Source organism: Vipera ursinii (genome assembly GCF_947247035.1).
Source record: "Vipera ursinii genome assembly, chromosome: 1".
NCBI lineage: Eukaryota > Metazoa > Chordata > Lepidosauria > Squamata > Viperidae > Vipera > Vipera ursinii.
Genome location: NC_139512.1, coordinates 24,511,920 through 24,523,150, shown reverse-complemented (window position 1 = coordinate 24,523,150; position 11,231 = coordinate 24,511,920). Strand labels below are relative to the sequence as shown.

The 11,231-nt window shown below is 38.9% G+C and overlaps 1 protein-coding gene across 1 annotated transcript in view; it reads left to right on the top strand.

The window, feature by feature from the left end:
- Positions 1–1,921: 1,921 nt before the first annotated feature.
- WDHD1 (WD repeat and HMG-box DNA binding protein 1) overlaps positions 1,922–11,231 on the top strand; it is a gene marked incomplete at its 5' end in the record, with an annotated part of 32,931 nt that continues 23,621 nt past the window's right edge. The window contains 6 exons of the mRNA XM_083357946.1: positions 1,922–1,995; positions 3,120–3,231; positions 5,585–5,736; positions 6,963–7,074; positions 9,126–9,176; positions 9,905–10,000. Of these exons, the coding sequence (XP_083214072.1) occupies positions 1,922–1,995; positions 3,120–3,231; positions 5,585–5,736; positions 6,963–7,074; positions 9,126–9,176; positions 9,905–10,000 (597 nt within the window). The remainder of the gene's footprint in view (positions 1,996–3,119; positions 3,232–5,584; positions 5,737–6,962; positions 7,075–9,125; positions 9,177–9,904; positions 10,001–11,231) is intronic.

The following is an 11,231-nucleotide window of genomic DNA, read 5'->3' as shown; positions in this document are numbered from 1 at the left end:
GCTGTGAGCCGCTCTTTGGGCCTGTGCTTGGAGAACGAGCGTCCCCCGTAGCTTGTCTCACGCACGTTCTCGGGATCCGGAGGGGGGAAGGTCCTGTCGCCGTTTCTCGGGTTTGGACAGCCATTTGTCTGAAATGGTATAGGGCAGGGGTCTTCAAACTTGGCCCTTTGATGACTTGTGGACTTCAATTCCCAGAATTCTTCGGCCAGCATGCCTGGCTGAGGAATTCTGGGAATTGAAGTCCACAAGTCATAAAAGGGCCAAATTTAAGTTGGCCCTTTGATGACTTGTGGACTTCAATTCCCAGAATTCTTCGGTCAGCATGCCTGGCTGAGGAATTCTGGGAATTGAAGTCCACAAGTCATAAAAGGGCCAAGTTTGAAGACCCCTGGTATAGGGTTTCCTGCCTTAGCAGGGGGTTGGACTAGATGACCTCCAAGGTCCCTTCCAACTACTTCTTCTTCTTCTTCTTCTTCTTCTTCTTCTTCTTATTATTATTATTATTATTATTATTATTATTATTATTATTATTATTATTATTATTATTATTATTATTATTAATTACCCCCCTGAAGCTTTGCACCGGCTCGCCACAGGGCTGCCTGCTTAGCCCCTACCTGTACTCTTTGTACACATGACTGTGTATCATCCGACCCATCTACTGCGGTAATTAAGTTCGCCGATGATACGGCCTGGTGGGTCTTATTACAGGTGGGGATGAGACAGCATACAGGGTGGAGGTACAAAAACTATCCATGTGGTGTGGTAACAACAACTTGCACTTGAAAATCGGCAAGACGAAAGAGATGGTGCTAGACTTCTGGAGAAAAAAAGGAGGAACCTGCCCCACTTTACATCGGGGAGGACTGTGTGGAGAGAGTTTCCTCCTTTAAATTTCTGGGAGTCTACCTCTGCGAAGATCTGACCTGGAAAGTTAATACAACCCAGGTGGCCAGAAAGGCCCAACAGAGACTCTCAGGGTCTTGTGGAAGAACAGGGTAGAACAACGGCTTATGACCCTCTTTTGCCAGTCTACTATAGAGAGCGTCCTCTCGTTCTGTATTGTGGTTTGGTATGCTGGTCTGACAGCCGCGGATAGGAAAGCATTACAGAGAGTGGTGAGCACAGCACAAGACATTGTGGGCTGTCCCCTGACACCACTGGATGACATCGCCAGGGCTCGCTGCCTTGGAAGAGTGAGGAAAATTCTCAGGGACGACTCACACCCTGGACGGTATCTCTTTACTCTCCTACCATCGGGTAGGAGATATAGGAGTATAGCCAATGGTACCAACAGGCTGAAGAACAGCTTTTATCCGTGGGCTGTTAGGCTTTTGAACGGGAAATAATTTTATAAACTTTATGCATAATTGACTTGCGAGGCCGGTGCGTTGTGCAATTAGCTTACAGGGTGTAATAAGATGGAGGGTTTGTGTCACTGCAAATTGGGGGTGGGGGCACGAAGGGAGGTTCAGCCAATCTCAATGTATACATGGTTGTACTTTGACAATAAAGGTTCATTCAAATAAGGCGTGTTACATTAGCTGACCCATATAGACAGTCTTCCCCAACCTGGTGTATTGGACGACATCTCCCATCATCCTAATTCAGCGTGGATTGGGGGTGGGTGGGGCACCTGACTGAGAAAGCTTGAAATAAAACGTAACCTTTAGGGTTTCTGTCCCTGATCCTGAAGTTGCAGCCATAATGACCATATAATTGATAAACTTCTGGATGACATGATCAACATCAGTAAAAAAAGGGATCCTATGTATTTTGCAGTTTTTTACTAAAACATTTGCATTTTATTTCTGCTAGACTGAGGGCTTTTAATGAAGGATATAAAAACCCTGCTTTTGTTATGGATTAAGGCTTGTATTTAATTGCTGAAGCCTTTATAATATTTAAATAGGCAAAGAAAATGTCCTCACAAAAACCAATGAGATACGGACATACAGAAGGCCAGACAGATGTCTGCTTCAATGATACTGGAAGGTGAGTGATTGAAGCTTTGCTTATCTAGTGATTTACTTCAGAAATATACCAATATTTTTGAAATGTGCTTAGTTGCATGAAAACATAGAAATCTATTATTGGTGGCAGATGTCTCCAAGTGTTTGTTTTCTGCTTTGTAGAACACTTTTATGTTATATTGGCAGTCATTCTGGGCACCGCTGTGCAGAAAGGCAGAGTATAAATATTAAAATGTTTGTACACTTCAATTGCAGTTCCACATAGATATATATGGAAACATACATCTGATCCTTATGAGTGGAAAGTATGTTCCATGGTCATCTGTGTCTGACTGAATAATAAACAGTAAAGGAATTAAGAGAAACTACTGTTGGATTCATGACAGCATATTATAAAGTTCTTTAGTCTCTTTTCAAAGTGACTAGATTTGAACTCCCCCTAGCCCACCATGCAAGCCGTGCCAAAGTTCTTTCCCAATGTAATTAAAATAAATAATCAAAATAATTCAACATATATAGATAGTTAACAATGGCAACTGGAACCAGAATTGCTATCACTAAGCAACATAGTCCTAAAGTGTGGCATCATGTGTTCACACTACTTAGCAATGTAATTCCAGCGCTGCCAGCTGCCATCATTAAGTGAATCTTTGGGGGTTTGCATAGATATAGTTAGCTAGGTTTGCACATTGTTTTACGTCATAAAGTGGTTTAGAAATCAGATTTGCCTAAGATGGGTGTCAAACTCGCAACTTCATGTGACGTGACGTATCACGATTTTTTTCCCATTGCTGGCAGTGGGGTGGGCGCAGTTTTGGCATGACGTATCTGGCCCGCGGGCCAGCAGTTTGACACCCCTGGGCCCTAAGACAAAAGAAGACAAAAGCAAGGAAATCACAGCAGGATTTTAATACCTGAGATTAATTAACCTGGGGAGCTACTTAGGAAACCCCAATCCTATAAATACTATTCTTGGAGACCAGCATCTTTGCTGGTAGTCATTATTTAGTCTTTAAGGAAAAAATACAGTTGGATGGTGTTATCTTTTGTTACTACAGATTTTAATGAAATCTGAATATGTGTGTATGAAATAGTTATGCATATTGTTACTATATCCTTGTATTTTGATTTTGTTTCTTTGAATAGTTGTATTGTAACTTGTGGCAGTGATGGAGATGTAAGAATTTGGGAAAGCCTGGACGATGATGATCCAAAGTCCATTAATATAGGAGAAAAAGCCTACTCATTTGCTCTCAAGGTACTCCTGAAACGGATACAAATGATAGCCTGTTTTCTTTCACTATATGCATCCATGTTATTTGTGACAGTACCTCAGCTAGGTTCATTTATTATTTTAGTATTAGTATTTTGCTAAGACGTGATTAGTGAACTGTACTACAATTGGCGGATTCAGACATCATTCTAAGTTACACAAGCCATAGTGTATAAACTGCAATACTTAGAATAACATTACATTGCTAAGCAAAATCCAAACAAAACATAAGTTTTTATTAGATGTGAACCAAGCCATTGAATAGCTAGTATATAATGGTGAACTAAATCCTATTTTGCATGTAAAAGTTGATTATTTTAGAGGGGTTTTGAATTCAGAATATAGCATTTCTAATTCAGTAGGGTCATTCTGAAACTGAAATATGATCAAAACAGTGGATATCATCCTGGCTCAGATTCAAAACCAGTGCATCCAAAACTTATTGTAGTTGGCAATTGGTGTTAATTTTCAATTTCTTATATGTGTATGATTCTGGCTTTGAGTTCAGAAAAGGGTGTTATTAAATTGGGTTTGAAAACAAGTGAAGTGTTCATCTGAGAAGAACAGAATTAGGATGAGATTCACAGATTTTTGTAAATTTTTGTATAAATTGAAATTTTTTTCATCCATTCCTTTCCATTTTTCTGGTCACATGTGCCTCAAATGATTAATTTGTGGGGACTTAGGGTTGCAAAATGTGATAACTTTTTCTGCAAGTTACAAGACTTCAGTTCCATGTAATAGATATATTTATTCATCGAATGAAATTTAATTTCTTTATGTTGACATCTATATTTTATTGTGAGTAATAATAGAAATGTCTGAATTTTTAAAGAAATTATTAATCTCCAATGTAGAAAATCAAACATATGCAAATTCCAGTTTTCCCTGAATCATTATGTGTCTCTAAGCTTTAAGTCTATTGGTGTCTAGATCAAACTTCCTAAGAGAATTTCAGTATTCAGTCTTGGATGAAGTCTGCCCCCTAGTGAATCTGGCAAGTTAAAGCAAATCTAGTGCTTTCTAATAAAGATATCAGAACTTTATATCACAAGTGGAAGCTGAACTTCCTTTTCTGTCCTGTGTGATCTGGGTTGAATGTTTTCAAGTTATCGTCTGTTAGACTTAGGAAAACATAAGAGACGTTGCATCAACCTTAAGCCTCTGCAAAAACTAAAGCTTTTATTTCCCCCCCCTTCAAAAGGACCCCCAAATTATAATGTGTTGACCCTCACATTCCCTGTGAGTCCCAAAGAGGAGGCTGGGAGGCCACATTTATAGTCTGATTATTTTCTTATGTTTGCATATGATTAATGTCTATGTATCCAATCATTTTAATAATTACTCTGCCATTTTTTCCTTCACCACAGTTTTGCAGTTTTCTCCCAAGACATTATTCACTATTGAACTTGTTCGGTAGTTAGTTTCTTAGTCTTTCAAATATGAGTATGTAGTTGGTTCTTTCTTGCCATTCATCTACATATTTTCAGAATACTCTTGTTTTCATGTTTCCTCATTAACTTTGTATATACATACATGAATCATTACAATGTGTAAAGCAAACCATCAGCCTAGGTCAGGGGTCGGCAACCTCGGCTCTTTTATGACTCGTGGACTTCAACTCCCAGAATTCCTGAGCCAGCATAGCTGGCTCAGGAATTCTGGGAGTTGAAGTCCACGAGTCATAAAAGAGCTGAGGTTGCCTACCCCTGGCCTAGGTCATCCAGGATTAAAAAAAATGATCAATTAAAAAGGGACGTTTAAAAAATGGAATCTGGCCATATAGTATCTGATACTCTGATATGAGAAATTGATTCCCAAAATTTATAACAAGAAATTAATCAAAATTGCTGAAATATCCTAAAATAGGCAAATTATGCAAGATACCTGGCCTCTGACACTTTTTGATGTTGTGAAGAGCATTTGACACTGGGTGAAATCTTACATAACTGCAATGCGAAGTGGTGGCTGACTCTTGTTTTAAAGCATAATCTTAAGTAAATATATCAGCTTTAATAACATCTACCGATTCTGCACCTCAAATATTGTCCTGTATAGTTTTCAGCTTTGGAGTTGTATATAGAAAATAATTGGTTAAACCTGAGATAGAAATGAGGCTGGATTCCTTTTTTAAAAAATCTCAAAACATATACAGTAAGTTCACCTACAGTTGCTTGGTGTAATCAATGTCTTTAATATTTGAAAAAGCAGTTGGAGATAAATTACTGGAGTTTTTTTCAGATCTTTCCTTTTGTATCTGTCAAATTGCATGAAAGATTATTCTGTTCAAGACAACGAAGGATGGTAGTCTATAATCCTAATACTGCTTTATTTGTAGAATGGAAGATTGATTACTGCAGTATCAAACAACACTGTCCAAATCCATTCATTCCCAGAAGGTCTTCCAGATGGCATCTTGACCCGTTTTACCACAAATGCAAACCATGTTGTTTTCAGTGCTGATGGAAGCAAAGTAGCTGTTGGATCTAGGTAAATATATTTGGGAGTTGAAAAGAAAAATAGGCAAACTTTTTCAGCTATGGATTATTTTTCCTACCTGAATTTGCTGTGAAAGAATTATTCTTTTAACTAAGACGTAAGCATTCTGTGCAAATAACTTTGTATGTACTGCTTACTGATCTTCTGAGACGGAATTTAATTCATCCTTCCCCTATCCGCTGTCCTCCAAATGGGTGATTTATGTTTTCCACTTCATAATTCAAAAAGCCAGTGGCAGACCAAAATAATGGAATTTTCAGCCAAACAATATCTGGAAGCTCTAGGGATAGAGAGGTTGCCTCAGATTTTTAGTGTTTTATATACATAGCAGCAGTCTACGAAAGTCATCCATTTTTTGGGATATGGAAAGCTGTTTTCCTTATGACAAAATAATTTCCACACTCTTAACTGTGACTTATAGTTATCTGAATACAAAAAAGGGAATTTTGATGTTGAGTGTTTCACATAAGTGGAACAATAGTATTTGCTATGGAAGATTAATAAGTTTCAGAAAGTTGGTTTTAAGCTGCCACATTTTAACTGCATTCTACAGCCATTCTTTAGTTCTTGCTGTTATAAAAAGATTTGATGGTTTTATTTATGTAAATGTTTTAGGGTTCGTTCTAATTTTTAATTGATCTGTTAATAAGGTGTATTTGTGGTAGAATTTTCTTTGAATAATTGTTTATTTTAATCAATAATTAGCCTGGTTTAATTTTAAAATTAGAACCAGTTTGATGTAATGGTTAAGACATCAGTCTAGAAACCGGGAGTCTGAATTTTGGTTTCACTTTAGGCATGAAGCCACCTTGGTGACCTTAAGCCCATCACTTTCTCTCAGCCCTGGGAAACAGGCAATGGCAAACCACATCTGAAAAACCTTGTCAAGAAAACTGCAGGATCTAGTCCAGCCAGTTGCCAGAAGTCAAAAAATGATTCAAAGGCACACACACACACACACAAAGTTTAGAATAAATAATGTGAATTAATCTATTACTTGTAGAGATTTTTACTTCTGCAGTTTTCTTCGCTAAAGAATGACTCTAAAAGGGTAGTAAAAATACTGTTTAGAGTGGTGGTACACGTACATACGTGTGTGTCCACAGATGTGCCCAAGAATGACTCTAATAAGGTAGTAAAAATACTATTTAGAATGGTGGTACAGTGACTGTTTTTTCAGCTTAAAAATACTCTTTTTTAATTATAATTATCTCTAGTGATTTTCTGGTGAAAATAGTGGATGTAACTGACAGCAGCCAACAAAAGACATTTCGAGGACATGATGCACCTGTTTTGAGTGTATCATTGGATCCAGCTGGTACCTTTCTGGTATGTCCTATAGATTTTTTTTCCCATTGCTCTTTTAATAACATATGCTTTATATTGTCGTATTTCCCCAACACAGCATTTCATTTGGAGATTCTGTTGCAGAAATTTGCATATACTAATTTATTAACTTATGCTTTATGAGTTAATCTCATGAAATTATTTATTTCTTGGTCCTTGTTAAGGACATGTCCAAAAAAGATTAAATGATGACAAATCAAAATAATATGATCAAAGTCAAATTTATGGATGATGTATGAACCTATATGCATGAAAAAAATTCTATTAAATTATACTGTTAAAGTGATTTAACAATTATCTTTTGCTTAGGAAAGATGAATATAGATTTGAAGGGGTTGTTTGTGGTTCATACTTAGAGAAATTATTGTACCAGTGTATCCTGTGTAAGTGAAAAATACTGTCAGGCATGAAACCAAAAACGACATGTTGATAATTCTTCCAAGCTGAGTTCTTTATTATTTTCACACCTATAGACAAAACCTTGCCAGACTGAGGACTACTATTTGCATCTACAGTATACTCGATGTACTATTAGGGGGGGCTGTTTTAGGACTGAGTTGCCATTTGCGTCTCTGGAATGCACCCCCACCTCTTGGGGATTCACTTTCTCAAAATATTTCATCACAAATACATAGATATCAGTGCAGTGGCTCAGCAGTTAAGACGCTGGGCTTGTTGGCTGGAAAAACGGCAACTTGGTTTGAGACTGAACTCCCCATGATGGCATGTGTTCCTCTCCTTGCCCCAGCTCCTACCAACCTAGCAATTCAAAAGCATGCAAATGTGAGTAGGTAAATAGGTACCACTCCAGTGGGAAGGTAACAGCACTACGTGATGTCCTGCTGGACACATGACCACAGAAATGTCTTCAGACAATCACTCAATGGCCTTGAAATGGAGGTGAGCATCGTCCCTATAGTCGGCAACAACTAGCAGAGTAAAATCTGCATGGACTCCTTTTGTTTCCATTGTTGTTGTTGTTAGCTGCGAAGTCATGTCTGACCCATTGCGACCCCATGGACAACGTTCCTCCAGGCCTTCCTGTCCTCTACCATTTTCTGGAGTCCATTTAGGTTCACACCTACTGCTTCAGTGACTCCATCCAGCCACCTCATTCTCTGTTGTCCCCTTCTTCTATTGCCCTCAACCTTTCCCAGAATTAGGCTCTTCTCCAGTGAATCCTTCCTTCTCATTAGGTGGCCAAAGTATTTGAGTTTCAACTTCAGGATCTGGCCTTCTAAAGAGCAGTCAGGGTTGATCTCCTCTAGGACTGACCGGTTTGATCGCCTTGCAGTCCAAGGGACTCGCAGGAGTCTTCTCCAGCACCATAGTTCAAAGGCCTCAATTCTTTGGTGCTCAGCTTTTCTTATGGTCCAACTTTCACTGCCATACATTGCAACTGGGGAGACCATAGCCTTGACTATACGCATTTTTGTTGGCAGGGTGATGTCTCTGCTTTTTAGTGTGCTGTCTAGATTTGCCATTGCTTTCCTCCCCAGGAGCAAGCGTCTTTTAATTTCTTAGCTACAGTCCCCATCTGCAGTGATGTTGGAGCCCAGGAAAATAAAATCTGTCACTACCTCCATTTCTTCCCCATCTATTTGCTAGGAATTGAGAGGGCCGGATGCCATGATCTTGGTTTTCTTAATGTTAAGTTTCAACCCAACTTTTGCACTCTCCTCCTTCACCCGCAACAAGAGGCTCTTTAGTTCTTCTTCACTTTCTGCCATTAGAGTGGTATCATCTGCATTTTTTTACATAGATAGCTTAAATAGGTGAAAAAGGTATATTTGTTGGACTACATGATAGGTGAAAAGTACCCAGGTTTTAAATAATTTATGTATTAAAATGTCCTGCTTTTCTGCTTAAAAAAGCATTTATTTTCCTCTAAAGTGGCGTGTTTCAGGAAAAGTATGTCAGCAAAGATGTGGTTTCATAAAGTGTCATGATACTGAACTCTGACATTTTAAATGTAAATACTAGGCAGTAAGTAATGCCAGGTGCTATTATCTTTTGAAATGTTCATTTTACAGGCATCGGCTAGCTGTGATGGATCTGTCAGAGTGTGGAAAATTTCAGAACAGGTAAATATTTTCTGATTCCCGTTTTAAATCTTGATTTAAATCCTAATGAAATTTTTTGTTGGGGGCAATATAAGCTGTATGAAAGCCCTAATAAGCAGGCATATACATAGAATGAAGGCTATTGCTAAGCACATTGGTTTGTGCTTAAATTGTAAGCCGCCCTGAATCTTCGGAGAAGGGCGGGATATAAATGGGATTAAAAAAAAAACTAATATGCAGCAATTTGCAAACTATAATTCTTTTAGCAATTTGGAATAAACCTTTTTGTATTCAGTAAGACCTAGAACACAAACCTTAACATATACAGTAGTCAGTTATAAATACTACATTTAGGGACATTTTGTGTTGAAAATTGGTTGTGATAGTCCAGCTTATTTTATGGATGATGCATGTTGTTACTTGCCTTCTCAGTGAGGAACTCTTAATAATTCAAGAAATCCCAGGATATAGTAAGAAAGTCATAACGTGAGAAGCAGTAATTAATTTTTATTTACATTGGAAGAGGAACCCCTTTTAAAGCAATTGACTGAAAAAATAGGGCTGTCGTATGAATTTGATAAACTTGTTACAATTATCTAGGGTGTTTTGTGTCTGGATGACCCTAAACCTGGATCTTTAATGTTCCAGCAATGACCCAACACCCACTTCTTGCAACTTGTAAAATACTTTGTATTCCAGAAAGGTTTATATCAAGCTAGTTAACTACCGTTATTTTATTTTACTTCCAGAATTGTGAGATAAGCTGGCCGCTGCTGCAAAAATGTAATGATGTGATAAATGCAACCTCCCTATGTAGACTGTCCTGGCAACCCAAAATCGGAAAGGTAATATAAGTTAGCTTATCTACTTTTTGTTGTAGTGTGTGCGTACATGCGTATGCATGTGTGCACATAGGCATCCGTTACGAGGGTCTGCAAGAAGCAGTGCTGATGACACATGTCATAATTTGGATGTCACTGCTCTTTTATATGGATGCCTCTGAGGGTGAGTACATGGGGGCAGACACATGCTGACTTACATAAGTGGGTAGATGGCAACACCAAAGCTTCCTTCTTGATTTCCTTGCTTGTGAGAGCTCCCACAAAATAGTAAAAAAGTGAAAAGACACAGTGGAAGTCCAGGTTTCCTATTGCCCCATTTCCTCTTTGCTGCTTTGGAAGAATCAGAGGAAAATAATGGGAGAAACTATGGGGAGGAAAGATGCCTTTCCCTTTCTTTATGCCAAGAAGTTACAGGATCCTGAAAGTTCCCAGGCTTTCTTGGGCAACTCATCATTCCTTTTGCCCATTTTCTGAGAATTTTGTTCACTTGCAAGAAGCGTTGTGGTGAGAAAAGAGAAGTGAGAAAAACTAGCAGCAATGGAGGCAGGAGTTGGAAGGAAAATTCGATTCATTTTTGAAAAGCATCAGAAAAGTCATAAAGAACAAGAGGAGAACAAGCCATATTCACCTGGACAAAGCAAGTGGAAAGAACAAAAAATGTATCAGAGGAGATGAGAGTTATCTAGTAAAGCAGAGGTCACCAACCTTTTCATGTTGGTGACCGGAGGGAAACGGAGCAGCTGTGAAATTTATGTGCACGTGCGTGTACAAAAAGGACTGCGTGCACCCGCACAGCTAGCAGCCCCGTTTGCACATGCATGCGCTAGTGTCATGCACATGTGTAAGCTAGTGGCCCATTTGCGCATGCGCTAGGTGCCGCTAACTCCACACACATGCACAAACGGGTCTGCGGGCTCTACTGCGAGTGGGGGTGAGTGCACACACACACCTAGTGGCCAGTAGGCCCTGGCCTGGCATTGGGCTGCAGAGTATAGGTTGCAGACCCCTGTAGTAAAGAATACCTCAAGAATGATAATTTAAAGCTAATAGCAGCATTTCTCTGCAAAGCCCGTTGTATTTAGGTTATATTCAGAAAAGTGTTTTAGCGGTCAGTTCTGGAAAAGAAGTGAGCATGCAGAGGAGCCAGGAGCAAAGGAGTCTGCATATCATGCTTGCCCTGGATCGTGAGGATTGAGTAAGAGTGAAGTCTTAATAATTTTGGTGAAAATCCCAT